Source organism: Telmatherina bonti (assembly GCF_933228915.1).
Source record: "Telmatherina bonti genome assembly, chromosome: 6".
NCBI lineage: Eukaryota > Metazoa > Chordata > Actinopteri > Atheriniformes > Telmatherinidae > Telmatherina > Telmatherina bonti.
The window spans coordinates 6,575,938-6,598,603 of record NC_136624.1 but is presented as its reverse complement, the minus strand read 5'-3'; the positions used below and the strand labels follow the sequence as shown (position 1 = coordinate 6,598,603).

General features: G+C 43.0%; 1 protein-coding gene across 2 annotated transcripts; it reads right to left on the bottom strand.

Moving 5' to 3' along the window:
- Positions 1-1,652: 1,652 nt before the first annotated feature.
- On the bottom strand, positions 1,653-22,666 carry p3h1 (prolyl 3-hydroxylase 1). Of its 2 annotated transcripts, XM_079241529.1 has the most exons (15): positions 21,933-22,666; positions 17,159-17,311; positions 16,896-17,085; positions 16,691-16,822; positions 14,763-14,902; positions 12,544-12,633; positions 12,407-12,459; positions 12,209-12,336; positions 12,006-12,133; positions 11,836-11,931; positions 8,799-8,949; positions 7,505-7,622; positions 6,576-6,651; positions 4,200-4,340; positions 1,653-2,492 (listed from the first exon to the last, which is right to left on the bottom strand). In XM_079241529.1, the coding sequence occupies exons 1-15, from the start codon at positions 22,521-22,523 to the stop codon at positions 1,998-2,000; spliced, it is 2,682 nt and encodes an 893-aa protein (XP_079097655.1). In that variant the 5' UTR covers positions 22,524-22,666; the 3' UTR covers positions 1,653-1,997. The 2 variants fall into 2 exon arrangements, with proteins under 2 accessions (XP_079097655.1, XP_079097654.1); XM_079241528.1 differs by having other exon boundaries at positions 12,006-12,336.

The window sequence follows — 22,666 nt, the reverse complement described above, 5'->3', positions numbered from 1 at the left end:
GGAAGGAAAGATAATGTGCTGTTGTCATGGATCATGTCATGGATCATATCAAACCGCATCACATTTATAAAGTCTGATGATTGATTAATTGCATTGTGGAAATATGTCAATTGTATTGGCAGAGGGCTTCACTGTGCCTTTAATGCATCGTATCAGAGACCTGCATCCCTCGTAGCTCCTCTGAGCTCAGGCAGACGTACAAGTTAAAGCATCGATTTCGCCCATTTAGAAAAATCTGATTGTAATACTGGTGAAATATAAGCAACACATCTTCACATTAGTGTGTAAAAACATAAAAACAACATCAATGAAACAGAAACGACTGGCTTTTTATCAAGCCTATAAAAAAAATGACCAGTTAAGTCTTATTTTACCTGGGAAACTGGTCCAGTTTACCACACAGCTGCTGACAAGACTGCACCTGAAACAAACACTGAATAAACACTTCTCACATGGAGAGTTTGACCAAATGAAGTAAGGTTTCCAGCAAGGAAGGTTGAACTGGTTTATTTCAGATGCTTGACCAGAGTCGCGGTCATAGATGGCTCAGGAATCCAGGTGGGGTGACGAGCAGGCAGACAGGTTTCCTATCAGGCAGTTTAGGCTAAAGGACAAGAAAACACCAGCGTTGAATGGAGATCAGGCGGGGTTTTATAAGCAGGTGAGGTGCAATATACCTGATTCCTCTCAGCTGTGCTGTTTAACCACAGGACATGCCTCCTGTTAATAACAAAGGGAGCAACACACACACACACACACACACACACACACACAAACAAGAGCTTGGAAATCCATGACAACACTGTCAGCAGGCTGCAGAACAGCTCAGTTTCTTTGCTCAGGTCAGTTCATCAATTATAGAATAATTCCCTTTCAGGGTTGCTTTTGATCTTTCCATGGTAAACAATTTCATGTAAGGAGGATCAACCCTGCAGAGGAAGAGAACCAATCCGTTACAGCAGTGTTTCTCAGTTCTGGCTCTCAGCCCCCCCCCCCTGCATGTTTTATAGGCAACCCTACTTTAACACACCTGAATGAAATAAAGGCTCGTTAACAGGCTGCAAAGAGCTGGATGAAGAGGTTCAATAATCTGACTCAGGTGCTCTGGATCATGTCTAAAACATGCAGGGCAGGGGGGTCTGAGGACTGGAACTGAGAAACACTGCGTTACAACCAGCTGTGAAAAGAGCTGTATAAACAGGATGGAAAAGGGAGCTGCGCTGCTGCCTCACATACAGAAAAATTACTTCTTTCAGATGTTTTCACTCATTTCATTTCATCAAACCTCTGCTACGATCCAAAACAACAAATGTAAAACAACATGGAGTAAAAATATGTCATACAGAAAAGCAATCTGTGCTTCTGATTCTGGTATTCACATTGAAACTTCGGCTAACTAATGAACCACCCAGTTTCACTTTGCTGAATATTCATTATAAGTTTTGAAATAAAGTTAATTATAACATGTGAAGACAAAACAGCTGCTGGATTACCTGAAAATATTCTGCAGTGAATCTGTTGTCTATAGATTCACAGCGTTCCACACCTGAGTTTCTCCGTTCTGCCCCCAGAGTGAGGTAGGGATACCTCCTCATGGCATCCCCCACACCCTGCAAGAAAACTTCAACAAATCTAAAAACATCACCTTTTATTTCATACTCATACAGCTGGCTGGAGCGTCTCCCTCATTTTAAAACATGTCGTCACACATATCAGGCATTAAAAGAAGAGTTCTGTGTGAAGCAGAGATGAAAAGACAGCAGATGCTTTATTACAACAATTCCTGAATAAAAAGTGGCTCCATTGATTTGTAGCATGTAGAAGACTTTTCCCAGGACCCCCAACAACTATAGTTCACCTTTTCCAATTCATTAAAAAAGAAAATAAAACCCTAACAACCCAAACTTATGTTTTTATTCAACCATCCACAGAGAAGACCTTGTAGAAAACAACACAGTTAAACAGACACACAGGGGGTAGAGTCCCCGCTGGTCTGATCACAGCTCCTCCTTGGCGCTCTGAGAGTCTGAGACCGATGTGGGTTTCTTTGTAGATGCAACTGTTTTAGTCTGTTTGGAAGCTGGCTTTGTGCTCTTTTTATCTGCCTGCTTGCTTTGTGTTTTTACCGTCTGTTTTCCGTCTTTTTTCCCAGCAGGTTTAACTTTATCCGCTGCTTTGGCCTTTGCTTTCGGTGTAGTTTTGGTCTTGGTGGCTGCTTTGGCAGCCAGTTTTGTCCCGGCTACATCCTCCGGAGAACCATCTGGTTTGTCGGCTGGTTTGTCAGCTGTTGCACCAGCTGGCTCTTCAGATGGTGCACCCAGCTTCTGGTCTGACGGTGCGTCCTCCTGTTTTGTTTCTGCCTGGTCAGCTGCTGAAGAAGCTTCTGTTTTTACCGGCTGAGACTCCAAAGTGTCGCTCGTCTCCTTTTGGCTAAACTCTTCACTCACAGGGGTTGAAAACATCTTCAGCATATCCTGAGCTTGGATTCGCTCCTAAAGTAAGTAAATAAAGTTTATCAATGTAGCACTTTTGACGGGGTAAAATCCACAATATCCAAATCTATACGAAAGTAGTCTCATTTAAACAGATAAGAGATGAGACAGAAGGGAGATAAAAGCAAATATAAAATATAAAATATAAAAGAAAAGAAAAGACATAGAAATAAGAGATTTTCCAAAGTCCTGGTTTGCAAGCTTCCAAAACTGCCAACCGATGAAGATTTTGCTACCAGATTCAGCTTAAAGTGGAACTATTATGTGCATTTCAGGCTAATTTATTTTTATTTCTGAGACCAGAAGGGCTGGGATTGATGGAGTTATTGTCACAAATGGCTTTATTTACTTCAGACCGACCCTCTCCGTAGGCTGTCAGATCAGCCTGCGGGCAAAACGAGTGGATTGAGACTCTTCCGCATTAAGCCCCGCCTCCCGCCACTGCACTACATCGGGAGCGCGCACCGCACCTGCTTTCACCGTCATTGTAACGTCTCATAAACAGAAGGATTAGGTTCATATGAACTCAATAAAAAAAACAAAATAGAATGTTAGCACATAGCATACAGCCCTACATGTTGGAACCTGAATCAGAGCCTGAAAACGAAGTGGAAAACAGCAACCCACAGCAACGAATGCAGCAGGATGTCTCTCTTTGGTAAACTCACCAGCCATCGTTGGAAATAACTTTATCCCACATTTTCCACCCGCCTGATGTATTTGTACATGCCCTTGTTAACCAGTAGAAGGTAACCAATCACCGAACCTTATCCCCCGGGACGTCACAAGGATTTCCAAGTAGAAAAAAACTCTCTAAAACGACGCATTTTTCGTCCCCATGGAAACCGAACGGAGAGAGTGCTGGAATTCAAACTCAAACATGCGTTTAGGTGATAAAAAACAGTGCCATTCACATGTCTGATGAGGATTCAACACTGTAACACTGTAGAAAGCTTAGAAAACTTAAAATACCATAATAGGACCCCTTTAACACCACAATTAAGGCATGAATAGTCGCACTACAGAAGCAGAGATGAAGGCAACAATTTTTCATTAAAACAATTAAAAAACTTCTCATTTATTGCCCGGGATTGAAGGAACCATCCAGATAAACAATCTGTCTTCAGTGCACTGTGTTGTTCCGTACTGCTCTCTGGTTTAGCTAGTTAGCATTAGCAACTGCTAGCAACTAAAAAAGCCGAGAATCATACAAAGGCACAATAACTGAGGAATTGGTTTTATAAAATTACCTTTTACCACGTTATGTATAGCGTATAATAAAACTAATAATAAAGACAACCGCTGCATGGCATTCGTTGACAAACTGTTAAGTGCTCATGTAAGTTAGCTTGTAAAATTAGCGCTTGTGGTTGGTTTTTCTAACACCATAGACTAAGCAGGAATTAAAACTTCCGTTTCCCGGCGGACAGACTGTTGAGGTCTGTGAACGGCAGTGGAAGGACGGGTATTAGCTGCCAGTGGCAGGTCGGCGGTCGTAGGTTCGGACGAGTTGCTTCGTTACCAAGAACTTCTTACAGAAAAGAAAGTTTGGAAAGAAGTGGATCCAAACTCCAGTTTTTCAATAAGTAAAGAGAAGGAGCACATGAGGGAAACCGATCCAGATGAGTCCAACAGAAAGATTAAACATAACCGATGTGTTTCTGTTGTCCTTACCAGACAGGTGGAGAATAAAGCAAAACTTCTTACCTTTTCTTGGTGAGCAGGGTCCAGGGTGAACCACAGTGCAATGGCACACCTCTGACCCTTGGTGACGGCTCTGACTCCATGAGGGTTTTCCTTCCCTGCTCCAAAGCCCACCACACGGCCACATCGGGGATGCACCTCGGCCTACAGAGGTCCCAGAGTAAAGATCAACGTGCATTATAACCCTGTCTTCTTACTCGTTTTCTTTTTCAAATTCCCTCCCTTTACTTGACCTACATGACATTTGTTACAACTCATTGTGGCCAAAGGCCTTAACGATCTACAGTACAGCTACAAACAGTGAAATACAACACCCAGATGACACAATGCAGATGATTGGTGGTTTTATACATATTCATTCATTAATCCCATTAAGGGTTGTGGGGAAGCTGGAGCCTATCCCAGCAGTCTTCGGGCGAGAGGCAGGTACACCCTGGACAGCTCGCCAGTCCATTGCAGGTCCAACACAAACAGACAAACAGCCATTCACGCTCACTCCTAGGGGCAATTTAGAGCAACCAGTTAACCTAACATGCATGTCTTTGGACGGTGGGAGAACCCGGAAGGAGCCCACCATTCAAGCTTCCCCCCAGCCAAGGATCGCACCAGTGACCTTCACTACACAACCATGCAACCCGGTTTTATACATATTAAAACTGTAATAGTGTAAAACAATAAAACCACCGCTGCTCTTCTTCATGGTTCAGATCCACCCATCATCATCAACATCATGGGTATTTCCGCCTCTTTCTGGACCTCTGCTTCTCATACAGATGTTTCAGAACTGCGTTTTTGTTTGAAATGTTGGCTTTTAACTTGGTAGACCTGATTACATGATAGGATTGGTGGTGTGTTCGATGCAGAAGACAGATATGCAGAAGGACGGACACATGTTGGTGGCCTGCATTGGTCGCCTGCTTCGGTTACGCACGGAGTTTGGTCAGTTTTCAAGAGGCTTAGCTGTCCGTCACTTGACCCAGAAATCAATCCCACTGCAAATCGTATGTCCGCTGTTGAGTTGTGTAGCCGGCACGCAACCAGAGACAGAAACAAACCAAAGAAGAAGAGGAGGAACAGGAAGAAAACAACACAGAACAACGTTTGAAACGGACGGCCCTGTTAACGGACGTAAAGGAGCAGAAATGGACTTTAAGACAGACAACATTTTGCCTTACAAGCACAGAAAAGATTCTGTTCTGTTCTTCCAGCCTATTCAGCTTTTAGTAATTTCTATCGGTTTTATTTTCTGTATTTTTTTCACTTCTAGATGAGGAGATGCTAGCTGTTATGTGCTACTACACTTTGTTTGGACTGAACTGCAATGGCAGCAAAAGGAATTTATCATTAAAATTTCAGCTGGGAAACAAATTTTCACCTTTTAAACTGTGTCATCTGGCAGGTTAACGTCAACATGAACAATCAGTGGATCAGGGGTAACTTTTTGAACCACAACCCCCAAGATAACATACGCTGTCCCCCGAACACAAGCTGATAAAAAAAAATCCTTAATTTATGCGATATTTATTTATTCAGTAATTTATTCATTCATTTAATTTTTGAATAATCTGCTTTTATGCTAATTCCTCAAGCATTGAGAAATGCTGCGCTGGATCAGTAATACTGGAAACTAAGAGCCGGGGTGGATCTGGAATATTTCTTGCGGGGGTAATACGTTTAATACGGGGGTAATATGGATGGTAATACAGGTGTAAATCAAAATTAAACCTTAAAATAATAAATAAACTAAACAGAGAAAATTAAATGTGAACGGATGTGGTACCTCATGTGGTAAACCCACCATATTTACATTTTCCATCAAATTTACTTGAAAACCTAATATACTGAATTTCCTATGATTATGTTTGTAGGAATGGGAGAGCAGCTCAGTAAGTATCCAACCACTGGGTCAGAAACTTCTTTTTACCGGTCAGTCATTTCTCCAGCACTAAAACCATCAGCTCCATGCTACTAAAAAGCCAAGACATTCAGTCTATCTGCCTAGAGAAGCTACCTGTTAGCTTGTCTGATGCTAACACACACCTGATACCAGCAGAGTTGCTGCAGGAGACTCATTTTCCAGCTGATCAGTTCAGGCTGATGATTGATCTGATCAATAGCTAGCTTAAACGTGGGTAAACTATTTGCTACAAGTATGAAGCTCCCAGTAGGTTCTCCGTTGAACTCATAAAGAACTTTCTCAAGTACCAGCATCTCTGATTCTGGAGGTAATATTTGCCTTGATGATTGGTGACCTAGCGTTAGCGGCAGTGATGCTTCTACTGAAGATCACCCTGCACTCGTCCATATCACAACGTTTCTGGACATCTCCTTTCACTCCACACGTTGACACAACATTATTGACCGTTAGAAATAACTCACCGTGACTGTTTTTGCGTCCAGTTCAGTGAAAATGAACTCTCCTCCTTCGAAGTCGTCATTGAGATAAAGGATGGCGCTGCAGGAGAAACATCAGATGTTAGCATTACGTCGGTCAGAAAGGGTGTGTGGATGAAATGGCCCTTTTCCATCATCATCATCATCATCATCATCATCAATATGATGGAAAAACAGAGCCTCAACTTAACTCGCCTCGGCTCGGTTTGTAGGGTTTTCCACTCAGCTTTTGTCCCCGTTTACCGGTACTTTATATGTATCTCCTCAGCCCAGGTTCTAAGCAAGCTGAGTCAGGCTGTGTGTGACGTCGCCAGACTGCATGATGCTATTGATCAGGGGCACAGCCAATCAGAGGTCAGAGAGTGACATCACTGGAAAACCGACTAACTCACAAGTTATTTACATTACGCTACAAGCAAAATCGCAACAAAAGTCTGTTCCGTGGTCCAACGCCGAGGTGGAGACATTTCTTTGCTTGGTAGCTGAGGAAAGGATACACAGGGAACCAGATGGAGCGACACGAAATGAAAATATCCATCAAGAGCTTTCCGACTCAATGGCTACGGCTAGCAAAGGAGTTTCCAGCAGCGTCGAGAGAAGCTGAAAAAGCTCAGAAGTGACTTTCGGCAGGTCAAGGACCACAATGGTCGGAGTGGATCAAACAGACGAGACTGGAAGTTGTTCCACGACCGGCGAGCCTTGGACCAGGTAGCAGATTGCCTCCAAGTCCTGTGTTGTTATAGAGCTTGTCGTGCACAACACTGACGTCACAGTAATTTCACACAAACCGCGCACATCTTAGACCTCGTACTAAACTGTAATGGAAAAGAAACAGGACCAAGCTGAGACGAGTTGTGGCGAGTTAAGTTGAGACAAGCTGATACTGATGGAAAAGAGGCAAAAGATGGACTCACCTGTAGTCTCTGTGCGTGTACGCTGGAGGCTCTTTTATACACTCGTTGAGCTCAGAAACCAGGACGCAGTTGTCCACATGAACGGGATGGCTCAGGTCCTCGCGGTCCTCCTGCTTCTCTGGATGAGCAGCAACACACACAATAATTCAACTTTTTCACATCCGGAGAGCCGACAGCTAATTTCTAGTCAGAAATCAGTCCAAGCAGGTCAGGCTAATACCTTCCAGAGTAATTCCATCATTCCATAGCTACACATCATCTTCCAAAGACAACCTCAGCCTCTTCCTTACATAAACTACATAAACTACAAATAAAATTAATCTTTTCATGTATAGTGTCTTCTACACCTGTTTAAGGGTTGTTGTCTTGCATATGAATGAGCAGCGATGGTACGATCACAAATTATCCTAATCATTGGACTCGAGTTTACTTACTGTTTACTAAAGAATAAATAAATACGCCACTGAGACAAAGCTTCTCCAGACGGCATATCCAGTTGTAAACATTAAAAATAAAATAATTTAATGAATGTTTTTATAGATAAAAATAAATAAATTACTATATTTGTCTGTAGAAGTAAAATATTGCATCAGCGGGCTGAGAATTATATGTCAAAATATATTAAATGTAATATAAACTAAATATATACAAATAAACTAACTTTAAAATGTCTTTTTATTTTTGTTTTTAAGCACAGGTTTAAGTTTAATCAGTAATGATAAATTAAAGATAAAAAAGTTTGAAAAGAATTAATAATGTAAACTAAATTCAGGAAAAAAAATAATGAAGAATAAATTATCATTTTAATACAAAAAATATATTCATCTGAAAATAAATACACAAATATAAATTAGAAATCTAAAACATATTTTAAAAGCTTTTTGCTTTGCTTTTATTTTTCATCATTTGCATTTAAATTCCCATCATTTAAGTATTTATTAATTTACTTGCTTTTAAAAAAAAAAGTTTTTAATTAATTTTCTAGTGTGAAAAGATTTGTTCTAACTTTGTGGTGGATTTCTGACGTAGCAACGTCATTGTTTTATGTTCTGCTGCCACCTAGTGGCAAATCGTTTTAACACATTTCTTTTCTTCAACTGGATGCTTTTCTGAACTTTTATTTGTCACTTTAAGAATAAATAAATATAATAAACGTGTGGATCATGTCAGAGCAGCTCAACCACGTTACTCAGAGCGAAATGATGTGAGACCAGAGAAAAGATCAATCAAGCAGCATCATGTAGAGCAGAAAAGATGAATGAACAAGGTTTTAAACGCAGTGGCAGCTTCTCACCGTCTATGGCGGAGCGGCAGACCAGGTGGGAATAAGAGAAGTAGAGCGGAGACTCCAGCTGGAAGTACGACTCCAGAACCTTCCTCACTTTCTCACTCAGGTTGAAGAAGAGGCGAGCGCTCTTCAGAGGAACCTTCCCCTCCTGTCCGAGCTGCCCGCAGAAAAAAAGAAGAGAAAGAAAACAAAACCCTATTTAACAGCTGATAGGAGGACGACGTTTCCACCCGTCAACAGATTTATTCCTGACCCAAAAACCAAGATGCTGCGTAGAAGCAAGAGTCATATAACTAACATTTACCATAGCTTTAAATTAAATTAAATTAAATTAAATTGGATTTTGTACTTGGATATTAAGAAATAAAGATAAAAATTGTACCAAAACAAAAATCAAAAGTCATTTTCCACTATTGTTTTTTTTTTAAATTATTATTCTTCAGTGGTTACCTCAAGATAACGCCTTAATTTTCTTGTTATCTTGAGATAACAGAGTGTTTTCTCATCATTGTGGGATGATTATCTCATTATCACAAAATAACCAACTTTGTTTTCTCAAGATAATGAGATAATCATATTGTTATTAAAGTTGGTTATCCAGTGATAACGAGATAGTCATCCCGTGATCTCAAGATGACAGTTAAAAAAAACAAAAAAAAACAAATAACCACGACTGCTCTCAGCTTCTGTACAAAACGAACATAAAATATAACATTTACTTTAGATATTTTCTACCTTATTATACTTCTTGTAACATTTATAATAAAACCAAGTGTTTAAAAACCTTTATATATTTCTGTTAACCTGTTTCTACTTATTTATTCATTAATTTATATACTATATATATTTTTTATATATTTTCTACTATTTATTATTTAGTCAATAATTTTATTTTCGTCAAGTGTATTAGAATTGATTCATTTTATTGATTTATTTACTCATATATTGTATTTACAATATTTGTTTTTATTACTGATGTTTTACTTTCAAATTTAATATTTATTTTGTTTAATTATTTCTAATTTATTTATGTGTATTTAGTAAATATATTGTTGTATTTGTTTTACTTGTTTCTACTTTTGCTCTGTATGTTTCCATTATTTATTAGTATTTTATTTTATTCCTTTAATTATTTTCATTTATTGAATGATTTTAAAAATGTTATTTTTGCATTTTTTTTTTATTAATTTATGGTACTAATCTCCTTAATATTTCATTATATATATCTTTTTTTCATGTTATTTAGTTTTTTACTTTTTATTTTCTATTGGTTATAAATTAGTTTGCTGCATTAGGAGCTGACCCTGAAGGTGAAGCTCTTGATTTACCAGTCGATCGATCTTCCCAACCTCACCTATGATCACCAGCTGTTGATGGTGATCGAAAGAATGAGATCGCGAATACAAGCGGCTGACATGAGTCTTCTCCTCAGGGTGTCTGGACTCTCCTATAGAGATAGAACTTCAGTCATCCAGAGATCGGAGTAGAACTGCTCCTCCCCCACATCCAGAGGAACCAGATGAGGTGTAAGGAGGTGGGTCAGACATCTGGTCAGGATGCCTCCTGGACATCTCCCTGGTGAGGTTTTCCAGAGACGTCCCCTCACGAGGAAGTACCAGGACCCAGGAGACGCTGGAGGGATTATATCTTTCAGGTGGCCTGGGAATGCCTCAGGTCCCCCAAAACAAGCTGCGGAAAATGGCTGGGGAGAGGAAATTCTGGGCTTCCCTGATTAGGCTGCTGCCCCTGCAACCTGATCCGGATAAGAGAAGATGGATAGATGGATGGACGGACGGACGGACGGACGGACGAACGGACATGGATGGATGAATGGATCGATGGATGGATCGATGGACAGATGGATGGACGGACATGGATGGATGAATGGATGGATGGACGGATGGATGAATGAATGAATGAATGGATGGATAGATTGACAGACGGATGGATGGATGGACATGTATGGACAGATAGACGGATGAATGAATGGATGGATGGATGAATGGATGGACAGATGAATGGATGGATAGATGGATGGATGGATGAATGGACAGCTGAATAGATGGACAGATGGATGGATGGACAGATGAATGGATGGATTAATGGATGGATGGACAGATGGATGGATGGACAGATGGACAGGTGAATGGATGGATGGATGGATGATGGATGGATGGATGGACAGATGAATGGATGGACAGATCGATGGATGGATGGATGGATGAATGGATGGACAGATGAATGGATGGATGGATGGATGAATGGATGGACAGATGGACGGATGGACAGATGGACGAATGGATGGATGGATGGATGGATGGACAGATGAATGGATGGACATATGAATGGATGGACAGATGAATGGATGGACAGATGAATGGATGGATGGATGGATGATGGATGGATGGATGGATGGATGGACAGATGAATGGATGGACATATGAATGGATGGACAGATGAATGGATGGACAGATGAATGGATGGATGGATGGATGATGGATGGATGGATGGATGGATGAATGGATGGACAGATGAATGGATGGACAGATCGATGCATGGATGGATGGATGAATGGATGGACAGATGAATGGATGGATTAATGGATGGATGGACAGATGGACAGATGGACGAATGGATGGATGGATGGATGGACAGATGGACAGATGAATGGATGGACATATGAATGGATGGACAGATCGATGGATGGACAGATGAATGGATGGACAGATGAATGGATGGACAGATCGATGGATGGATGGTTGGATAAATTCCATTTGGTATTTTATTTTATTCCCGTATTTTTATTGTTTCTTTCCTCTTTGTATGGATTTTGTTATAAATAAATTTATGCATTGAGAAATTAAAATTTCTCTTTTCCTTTTTTTTTTTTTTAAAAATTTAGTTTCGTTTCATCAGTATTTGTTTATGTCCTCATGACCCTACAGAACCCTGCTGGACCTTCAATGACCCTACAGACATCCGATTTCAAACGTTTTGAAATGGTAATACTGGATCCATGCGAATCCCAGTCAGCGCTACCAACCTTGACAGCCTTTAGGATGGTGACTCCCTGGAACATCTCACTGGGCGTGTGCGGGGATGGGCGCCCCCTGTAGCCGTCGCCTTTCAGCGCAGCCGCCTGAGAAACAAGCGGAACACGGTCACACAAGCCGACAGACGGCAGGCGACGGGATTCGTGGCAGACGGACTCACGTTGGAGAGGCGGTGCAGCTCCCTGCACTCGTCATCGGTGGTCACCCCGTCCAGCAGCACCCGCTGAGACCCGTTCAGCTGCTTGGACATCATGGTCACCTTGATGCCGTCGTACAACACAGCGCCACCTGCAGGAGCAAAGTCCCAAACACGTTCATGCTTCTTTACTTCAGCTCGTGTTTTGGGGGAAACATCTGGCTCACCTTCTGGTGGTGCGATCATCTTGGCCATATCTGAAGAATCCTTCTTCTTCTCCTCAACCAGCGTCTCAATCTCCTTCATGAGGTTTCCGATCTCCTCCGTGATCCTGGCTGCGGTCTCTTTGTCGGCCCTGAAGCACAGAATGACGGAGTAAATCACCTCACCACCCACACCTGTTGCAGTCACCTCTCCAGTCTTACTTCTGTTTGTCTCTCAGTTTCTGGGGCATGATGTCTTCAGGGGTCCACGTGTCCTGATGACAGAAACAACCCTTTTATTTATGTTCAGACATGAAATCCTGCAAACTGAGACAGTATGAAAGAGTTTGTCTCCTCACCGGGTCCACGAAGGCGATCCCGAAGGCTTCGTATCCAAAGTAGAGCAGCTCTTTCTCCAGGATGGACTGCTGCATGTACTGCTTGACCACCTGGAAATCAGAGTACACCTGAATGTAGATCCATCTCCCCGGACCAGCCTTATCCAGGTGATGAAGAGGATCTGCAAGTCTCCTCATCACATCAACTATGTTTGTTTTCAACAATTTAACTGGCCGTAACACATATTTTACTTCTGTTAAAACACAAACATAAAGATCAAATCTGCAGAAAATGGCCAGAAAAGGGATATTTAGATATTCTAACCTTGATCAGAAAACAAAAAGCTGCTGCGAAAAACGTTTAAAAAAAAAACGTGTGCAGATCAAAGCAAACCCAGATGCATCTGCAGCTCCTGTCCTGAAAGGCATCCTGCTGCTCTAACGCCTGCATTCAAGTTGCTTTTCCAGATGTTTTGTCCTTTTTTACCTTCATTTAACCAGGAAGGTTAAATAAAGACCGGGTCCAGAGTCCCTGCTCGTCAACGTAGCGCTTTGCTGCTGTGTTTAGCGAGTTTTCTGGAAAATCTAGTGACTAACGACAAATCTAGAGACTTTCTGGTGTTTCTGGAGACTTTTGGAGACTGACGTAAAAGTTATCTGTTCTTCTCGCTGAGCAGCGTTTGCCCCCCCGACCCCCCATCTGAAAGCTGAATCTGCACGCATCAGTCCCAGCGCTCCTTCAGGACTCATTCACAAGTCCGTTTGCTCAGAAAGTCGCTTCATTTACGAACAAACACATTCTGATTGGGATCAGAAGTAGACGCAGGTCTCGGTTCTTGCAGAAGCAACTTTGCTTCTGTCCGGTTTTCCTTTTATAACCAGCTGCTGAGCTGCTTCCAGTTAATTCATTGTCAAATCTTCCTCCAGATGTGTCTTTAGCGCCACATTCCATATCCTTTCTCTGTTCACACTAAATGATTTTCTATTTGCATTTCTAAAAGCATCAGAGCTTTTCGCACTGCTGGATTATTTCGGATCAACCAGACAGTCTGATGATGCTGAATACTATCTAACGGCTGCAGCTGTGGGTCATCTGGTGGCAGAAAATCAAAGTTTAGCAAGAATGTAAGTCAGATGTACGTCGCTTTGGATAAAAGTGTCTGATATATGACTACAATAGAACAGAATAGAACAGAATAGAATAGAATAGAATAGAATAGAATAGAATAGAATAGAATAGAATAGAATAGAATAGAATAGAATAGAATAGAATAGAAGAGTTTGCACGTTCTCCCCATGTATGCGTGGGTTCTTTCCAGGTACTCCGGCTTCCTCCTACCATCCAAAGACATGTATGATAGGTTAATTGGTTACTCCAAATTGCCCATAGTAGTGAGTGTGAGCATGAGTGGTTGTTCGTTTCTCTGTTTGGCCCTGCGATGGACGGCGAGCTGTCCAGGGTGTACCCTGCCTGTCGCCCAAAGCTAGCTGGGATAGGCTCCAGCTTCCCCGCGACCCTGAATTGGATTAAGCGGTTTGGAAAATGCATGAATGAATGAGAATAGAATAGAATAGAATTTTGGTTAGAAGCAGCAAAGTGCTGCAGACTGCTGTAAACTGCTGCAAAGTGCTTTAAACTGCTGCAAACTGTTGTAAACTGCTGCGAAGTGCTGTACAATGCTGCAAACTTTTGCAAACTGTTGCAGACTACTGCAAAGTGTTGCAAAGTACTGTAAACTGCTGCATACTGTTGCAAAGTGCTTTAAACTGCTGCAAACTTCTGTAAAATCCTGCAAACTGCTGCACACTGAAGAGGAAGAAGAACCTATTCAAATTATTTTATGTTTGCATGACTAAAAGCAGCTGATACTGTACAATATTCAGATGTTGGCCAAAAGTAAGTTTAGTCAGAAATGTATGAATTGTAAGTGAATGTAACTCTGTATGTGTTTAACTGTTAGTGCTTGTAATTATTTCATCATCCAGAGGGACTTTTTGTTTGATAAAACATGGTAAGGGAGGGACTGAGTGATTGGTATTTTTCTCTAGGTTGTGCAAAATAAATCTAGAATAATAAGCGTGTTATAAGCAATGTGTGAACTTCAACTTAATGCAGTAAAAAGACTAAAATGATCAGGCAGAAAAAACAGACGGATGGTACAAATGACACGTCTCAGACAGCTGACGTTGCTATTGTCCTGGATGCAGGCGACAGAAAGCCCACCTGGGCAGGAGCCCACCTCTCTGGCTGCTATGGTCCGGGCTTGGTCTTCTCCCAGCACAGCAGAATAATAGTTCAGGTTCTGGTTCATCACCTCGTCGTCCGGGTGGAACAGCAGATAGGTCTTTGCACACGCTATGGCCTGCTCGTACTTCTCACCTGCAGGACAAACAAACACCTGCAGGGAAATTCGTCTTCACGCATGACAACACAGGAGGTCATTATTCCTCCGACCAGCAGGGGACGCCAGAGTTTATGATCATACACAGCCGTTTTTTTACTTTATCATTATTACCTCTGTCAAGGAGGTTATTGTTTTCACCGGAGTTCGTTTGTTTGTTTGTTTGTCTTTTAGCAACATTACTCAAAAAGTTATCAATGGATTTTGATTAAATCTTCGGAATATGTTGGGGGTCTCACAAGGAACAAATGATGAAATTTTGGTGGAGATCCAGAAGAGATCCTGGATCACTGTGAAGTTATGTTGGGTGTTAATCACAATATGCTTGGTGGAGGTTTGCGCTCGTGGAGTGCTTTTCTAGTTATTATTATTGAAAATAGAAAATGTCCATATATATGTTTTATGTCACTTTGTCATATACATTAAACAGGTGTTGAGGTAATTAGAACAAGGCAACCTGATGGAAAAGAAAAACATTTTAAAAAAGCATCAATTAGGAGTCTCTGTCCAGCAACATGAACAAGTCCATCAAGGAAAGAAGTCTTTTGCATTTTTCATTTTTATATTCTGAAGAGATTTTGTGAATGTTCTGAGATCGTCCATCCATGTGGGGCCCAGTTGTGACATATTTACATCGATGTATAAAATGTGAGGTCAACAGGATCAGGTAGAAGCGTACCATCATTTTGTCAGAGATTTCCAGTGAGGAGGCAGGGTAAACAACCTGTAATAGACTTTACATTTTAGTTAAGAGCATTCTTCCAAATAAAGCTGTGTAAATAAAGCCATGAATTAAGAATAGATTTACTTTTATCTATATTTTTTTTATATATATTCTCTTTTTCTCTCCTTTTCTGTTCTTTTGTGAAGTATTTCACCTCCGATTTAACAGCAGTATTACAAACTGATTAAGCTGATTGATCATGGAGAGCGAATATCTCAGTATTTAACTTTACACCTGATGCTTCAGAAAACTGAAAAATAATCTGAACAACAGCGCCGATTTCTCTCTCATATTTTAAAAAGAGTGTTGTGTCGTTCACAAACTGACTAATCGAAATGTTACTTTCCAAAGTGTTAATGTCTTCCACACACTTGGAGGACCAGAGGGGGGGACTGGAGGACCGGAAGGGGGGGACTGGAGAACCGGAAGGGGGGGACTGGAGAACCAGAGGGGGGGACTGGAGAACCAGAAGGGGCACTAGAAAACCAGAAGGGGGACTAGAGAACCAGAAGGGAGGACTGGAGAACCAGAAGGGAGGACTGGAGAACCAGAGGGGGGGACTGGAGAACCAGAAGGGGCACTAGAAAACCAGAAGGGGGACTAGAGAACCAGAAGGGAGGACTGGAGAACCAGAAGGGAGGACTGGAGAACCAGAAGGGGGACTAGAGAACCAGAGGGGGACTGGAGAACCAGAGGGGGACTAGAGAACCAGAAGGGAGGACTGGAGAACCAGAAGGGAGGACTGGAGAACCAGAAGGGAGGACTGGAGGACCAGAGGGGGGGACTGGAGGACCAGAGGGGGGGACTGGAGGACCAGAAGGGAGGATTGGAGGACCAGAGGGGGACTGGAGGACCAGAGGGGGACTAGAGAACCAGAAGGGAGGACTGGAGAACCAGAAGGGAGGACTGGAGGACCAGAAGGGAGGACTGGAGAACCAGAAGGGAGGACTGGAGGACCAGAGGGGGGGACTGGAGGACCAGAAGGGGGGACTGGAGGACCAGAAGGGGGGACTGGAGGACCAGAAGGGGGGTTAGGACTTACTGTTGTAGTAGGAGAACTGCAGGTAGTTGAAGTGGGACGGCAGGAAGTCCTGGAAGGGCTTGTCTCTGTCGGGGGCCGAGGCCAGCTCCACGGAGCAGTGCTGCTTGCAACTCAGGACCTGCATGTAGTGGTCTGACACGCACACACACACCATTACCCTGCTTTTCCAGCCCATCCGTCCTGTCTTTGTGAAGCGGAACCTCACCTGTCATGGTCTGGAACAGGTCTGCGCTGTACTCCATGTAGTTGTACCCATCGAAGCGGTAAGACCCCTCACACAGAGCTCTGCACTCCTCATCGGCCCTGAAGTACTCGTCCACGGCCGCCTCGAAGTGCTGGGCCGCCAGGCCGAAGGAGTCATCGCTGTAGTAGCTCTTCCCCAGCAGAAACTCCGCCTGAGGAGGGACGGGGTTACCATTGGAGGACAGAAACAGATGCTGACCAACCAGAGACCAGGTCTGCTCTCACCATGTGTGGCCGGGCCTCCAGATCTTTAAAGTCCTCCTCCTGGACTCCTGCCATCATCCTGTAGTAGTCCAGGTTCTGCCTCATCTCCATGTGGTCTGGGTTGGCCTGGAAGAAGGTGTTGGCAGCCGCCACGGCCTTGTCCAGTTTATTGATCTGAAAAACCAGACAGAAGATCCGTCCTGCCGTCAGTCGGTGCAGAAAACCTGGAAAACGTTCTACTGGTCTGCCACCAGTACAATCAGCTCAAGAAGCTCATACAAGGGGTCTGATTCACCACACCCCCAATCATCCCCCACAGGAGTCCAAACACATGTAGACTGGCTGGATAAACTCCCACACCCCCTCCAAGACCCTGAAGTGGGTGTAGAACTGGTCCCACTGATGCTCCACTGCGTTGCATTGTAGTAAAACAGAGATAAATGTGGGATCTTAATTATTTTTACTGTTCCAGCCCACTGGAGACCAGAATGCGTACCTGAACCAGTTCTAGGAAGGGGACTGACCCTGGATACACCGGCACATTCATTTACATGGATGTGATTTTATTCTGCTTTCAGGCGCCGCTCTGACAGTTCGATGAGAAGAATGTTATGATCTGTGTTTCTATAAATATCAACATTAATTCTAAGAAAATGATCTTTTATTTGTCTTCTGCGTCGCAGGACACCCAGTTCTTCCTACTTCAGACTCACTGCAGGTCTGCTGGGTTTTCAGGTAACTCCTGGTTTCTGAAGGGTTGGTTTAGAGCGAGCCGAGCTGGTCTCAGCAGAAACTGGACATGAGGAGGAGGAGGACTAGAGGAGAATCAGGACTAGAAAACGATCCACAGCAGATCAACAGGATCTAAAATCCAGCAAAGACCTGAACCAGGACCTTCAGGTGATCCATCTGCTGGTTGCTGATACCTTGTCAGAAATGGTCTCCATGGAAACGTAGCCGGTCACATGACCCCAGAACTGGACTGGGGTCCCTTATAGTTATGGGTAGTCTAGCCAACCATTACTTATGTAGCAATGGGGATGTTACCTGATGCACTGAGAAGTGCCTCGCTCGATTCATCTAATGTATTAATGTATAAATATATGCCAATATTGCCGTCTCTAACTTATTTCTCCTTTTTGCCGCAGGTCTTCCTGAATAAGTGCAGTTGTACATGTTGATCTGTCTTTCCTGTCCTCTCCACCCCAACCAGTCGAGGCAGATGGCTGCCCTCCCTGAGCCGGGTTCTGCCGGAGGTTTTCTTCCTGTTAAAGGGGAGTTTTTTCCTTCCCACTGTCGCCTCGTGCAGCTCAGGATGGAGGATTGGATCCAAGTCATGACTCGATGCTATCAGTAGGTTTCTATTATAGGATATGTATGAATTGGCTCGAAATGATGTGTCTAAAGTGTCCTGTGACAACATTGTTGTGAAGTGGCGCTATACAAATAAAGCTGGATTGAATTCAAATCAAATCAAATCAAACTTTATTTGTATAGCACTTTTCGTGCTTAAAAACAATACAAAGTGCTTTACATTATAAAACAATTTACATCAAAATAGATAAAACACTAACACACATACACATCCCCTTTCACCCACCCACAACCACCCTCACCCATGCCCTATTTGCCCTGTAACAGTTAAAAGAAGATGAATGAATGGCCAGGTGCATTTGCACCAGATGTGCACCAGATAAGGAAATGGTATTCTCAGGGAGCCTCTACACAAAGGGCTACCCCCAACCAAGACCACCCAGGCCATCACCATGGGGGCCACCCGGGTCCGGGCAGACAGGACCCACGCCACAACCGTAAAGCTGCAGCGCTGGATCCCGACCCACCAGACAGGGACAGCCCCCACAGCAACACCCATGCAGTCAGAGCAGGGGCAGCCCTCGGCGAAGAGGACCCCGATGAGGAGAGAGCTGGAGTGATAACTAAACAAAAATAAAATCCATTAAAATAAAATAATAAAATCTATACTATGTAAATCAATATATAAAATATATAAATAAATAAATAAAATTAACTAAAAAGAAAGATAAATATGGGTTAATATAAGAATGTTAAAACTTAGTTATAAGCTAAACTAAAAAGGTAGGTCTTGAGCTTTTTTTTAAAAACATCAACAGTCTCTGCAGCCCTGAGGCCCTCAGGCAGGCTGTTCCATAGGCGAGGCCTGTAATACTGAAATGTGGCCTCGCCATATGTTTTGGTACGAACTTTAGGAAGAACTAAAAGGCCGGTACCTGAGGACCTCAGGGTCCGCGAGGGTTCATACCTTAAAAACAGATCAGATAAATAAGAAGGCCCAAGACCATTAAGACATTTATAAACCACTAAAAGAACCTTAAAATCAATCCTGAATTGCACGGGGAGCCAGTGCAGCGACTTTAAAACAGGTGTAATGTGTTCCCGCCCCCTGGTCCTTGTCAGAACTCGTGCCGCCGAGTTCTGCAGTAGTTGTAAACTAGAAATACTCTTTTTGGGAAGACCAGAGAGCAGGGCATTACAGTAGTCTAGTCTACTAGAAATAAAAGCATGCATTAGTACCTCCGTGCTGGCAAGAGAGAGAAATGGGCGGACTCTGGCGATGTTTTTGAGATGATAAAATCCTGTCTTTGTAACATTTCTGATATGTTGAATAAAATTCAGCTCAGAGTCAAAAATAACACCCAGATTTCGTACACACTGGGAGGATTTAAAACTCTGCAGTTTGCATGAAATGATCTCTCTCTTGTCTTCAGGACCGATGATTAAAACTTCAGTCTTGTCCTGGTTGAGCTGTAAGAAGTTCTCTGCCATCCATGACTTTATATCTAAAATACAGTTTAAAAGGGTGTTAACTGGCTCCAGGTCATCAGGAGACACGGCGATGTAAAGCTGTGTATCATCAGCATAGCTGTGGAAATCAATGCCGTGTCTCCTGATGATGTCCCCAAGTGGCAACATATACAGGTTAAAAAGTAGTGGGCCTAAAATTGATCCTTGGGGAACCCCACATTTTATTTTATGGGTCTTTGAGGAGCATGTATCCATACTTATAAAAAACTGTCGATCTGTGAGATAGGAGTAAAACCATTTTAAAACAGTACCTGAGAGGCCCACCAGACATCTGAGTCTGTTTAATAAAATCTGGTGGTCTACTGTATCGAAAGCGGCACTGAGATCCAGCAGCACCAGGACAGAAAGTTTTTGTGCATCCAGATTGCCTCTTAGATCGTTCACAATCTTTAAAAGGGCCGTCTCAGTACTGTGGTTTGTCCTAAAACCAGACTGACATTTTTCTAAGATATTATTCCTGTTTAAAAACTCATTTAGCTGAATAAAAACAACTTTTTCTATCATTTTACTAAGAAACGGCAAGTTGGATACAGGTCTGTAGTTATCAAGAATGTTGGGATCCAGATTACTCTTCTTCAGAAGGGGCTTCACCACCGCTGTTTTAAAGGCGGTGGGGAAGACACCCGTCTGAATTGACTGAAGATCAGGTCTGGATGGGAGGGATGGATCCTCCCCAGAACCTGGACCTCATAACAGGTCTGATAGAGGGACAGATCTGCAGAACCGTACAGTATTGTGGTTAATAGTGTTTTGTTGTGGCTTTTGTTTTGCTGTGACACTTCAGGGCCACCGTAGAACCGGGACCTTAACGGAACCAAAGCAGTGTGGATCATCTGGACAGGGATCCGTAAGAACTTTCCCTGCAGAACTTTTTTTATTATTTTTATTCTCCTGTATAACCTGCTGCTGTATAAAGAGATTAAGCTCTTTTCTGTCTTTTCATCCAAACATTTTTGTAGCAAATCAAACATCTTCTCCAGCTGTTGTTGTGATGCCTTCAGGATCCTTTTCATATCTGTATTTTCCACAACAAGAAATTTGAAATTTATTTGAAATTTATTGAGAGGACAGCCCCTTGAGATGATACATCTAGTTTTTGAGAGTGTCCTCAACACACACGGACAGATACAGATAATACAATCCTTACTGAAACATAACCACAGCATTCACACTAGACAAAAGCTCTCTATAACCAAACCCTCAGTACAAGCAAAATAACATACATTTACCCGAAAAGTACAGTATATCCATGGACATACACATTTAAATACCAATCATGATGGGCCATTGCACAGCATAACTCAAAGTAAAATTGTTTATAAGAATACAACATCAGAAGCAAGTTGTTTGTAAGTAGCTGAATATAGCTGTCCTAAAGCTTTGCTGGGAAGTGATGGATCTGATTGACACAGGTAAGTTGTTCCAGTATGATGGGGCTTTGGATTTAAAAGCTCAACGGCCAAATTCTTTCTTAATTTTGGTAACGCAAAAAAAAAAAAAAACAAGTGCTCAGTATGTCTGAGGTTATATGAGGACCCACATGGGATTAGAAATAGTTTTAAATATAATGGATAACTAAGATAGTGACATTTAAAAATAAATTGAAGCCAGTGAAAATCATGATGTGAAAATGTTACATCAACAAAATAAGGATATCATTTAAAAACTTTCCTTTGTCCCTGACAGACCTGTAAAATGGGTTTTGGGCCTTTAAACCACCATAATTCTACGTCCTGGCGTCAGATCCACGCAGGCTGACTCCACCTTACGACGTGGCATGGCTTCCTCAGCCCGGGTGGGGGGCTGGGGGTGTTCTGCACTGCATGTCAACATAAAACCTGAATAACTCTATAAGACACGGTGTAAGAAAGTTTTCTTTCAGTTGTGGAGCTGAATATTAAACAGCATCAAGCTGACCGCCCCCCCCCCCCCCTCCACGACGGGACCTTACCTTGAAATAAGCGACCTGTAAGTAATTGTACGGGGTCCTCTTCCTGAACTCCAGCTCCACTTCATCACTGACTTGATGCAAAGTTGGAGATCCGAGCTTCTCGGTCTCGCAGGATTTCACACAATCAGCCCGTTTCAGGATCTTCTGGAAGAAGCCCAGGTCCTCCACAGACCCGGCCCCGGGAACCGCGACTCCCAAGCCGGCCAGGGGCTCGCTGAAGGCGGTGTGGTTGGCGCAGCTCAGCCGGCACTCGGCCTTCACTTTGCGGACCGTAGCTTTGTTCCGGAGCGCCTTCTCCATGTTGAGGATGACCGACAACCAGTCCGCCTTCTGGTAGGCTTCCACCGCCGTGTCGAAGAGGAAGTCATAGGGCTCCAGGAGCAGGGGACTGTCCGGGCTGCTGTCCGACCTGCAGAGCGGGACAGCGAGGCAGAGGAAGACCACCGCAGACCGGAGCTCCATGGTGGGAAACAAGCCTGGAAGTGGGGCCGGGCGCCGGCTGACTGGAGAGAAGCTGTCCCGCAGGCTGGAACTGGTGCGTGGAGGTGGGGTTGAAGAGTGGAGCCCCCGGTGACAGCCCCACCTCCACATAACTCATCTGACAAATCTTAGTACCACGTTTACAACTGATCTAAGACCAACCAAAACATATTCATATATATGTAGCGTTAGATTTAAACATAAAATATTTGCCTCCTCCAATTTCCACAGCCGGAGGTAAAATCTAGAGGATC

Bases quoted from the DNA above. Each gene is read 5' to 3' on its own strand.
- p3h1 (XM_079241528.1), bottom strand. From the start codon at position 22,523: ATGTGGAGGTGGGGCTGTCACCGGGGGCTCCACTCTTCAACCCCACCT. The intron at 12,337-12,406 runs GTAAGACTGGAG...TCTGTGCTTCAG, and splicing joins AAACTGAGAGACAAACAGAA to GGCCGACAAAGAGACCGCAG. The intron at 4,341-6,575 runs GTGAGTTATTTC...GGACCTCTGTAG, and splicing joins TGGACGCAAAAACAGTCACG to GCCGAGGTGCATCCCCGATG.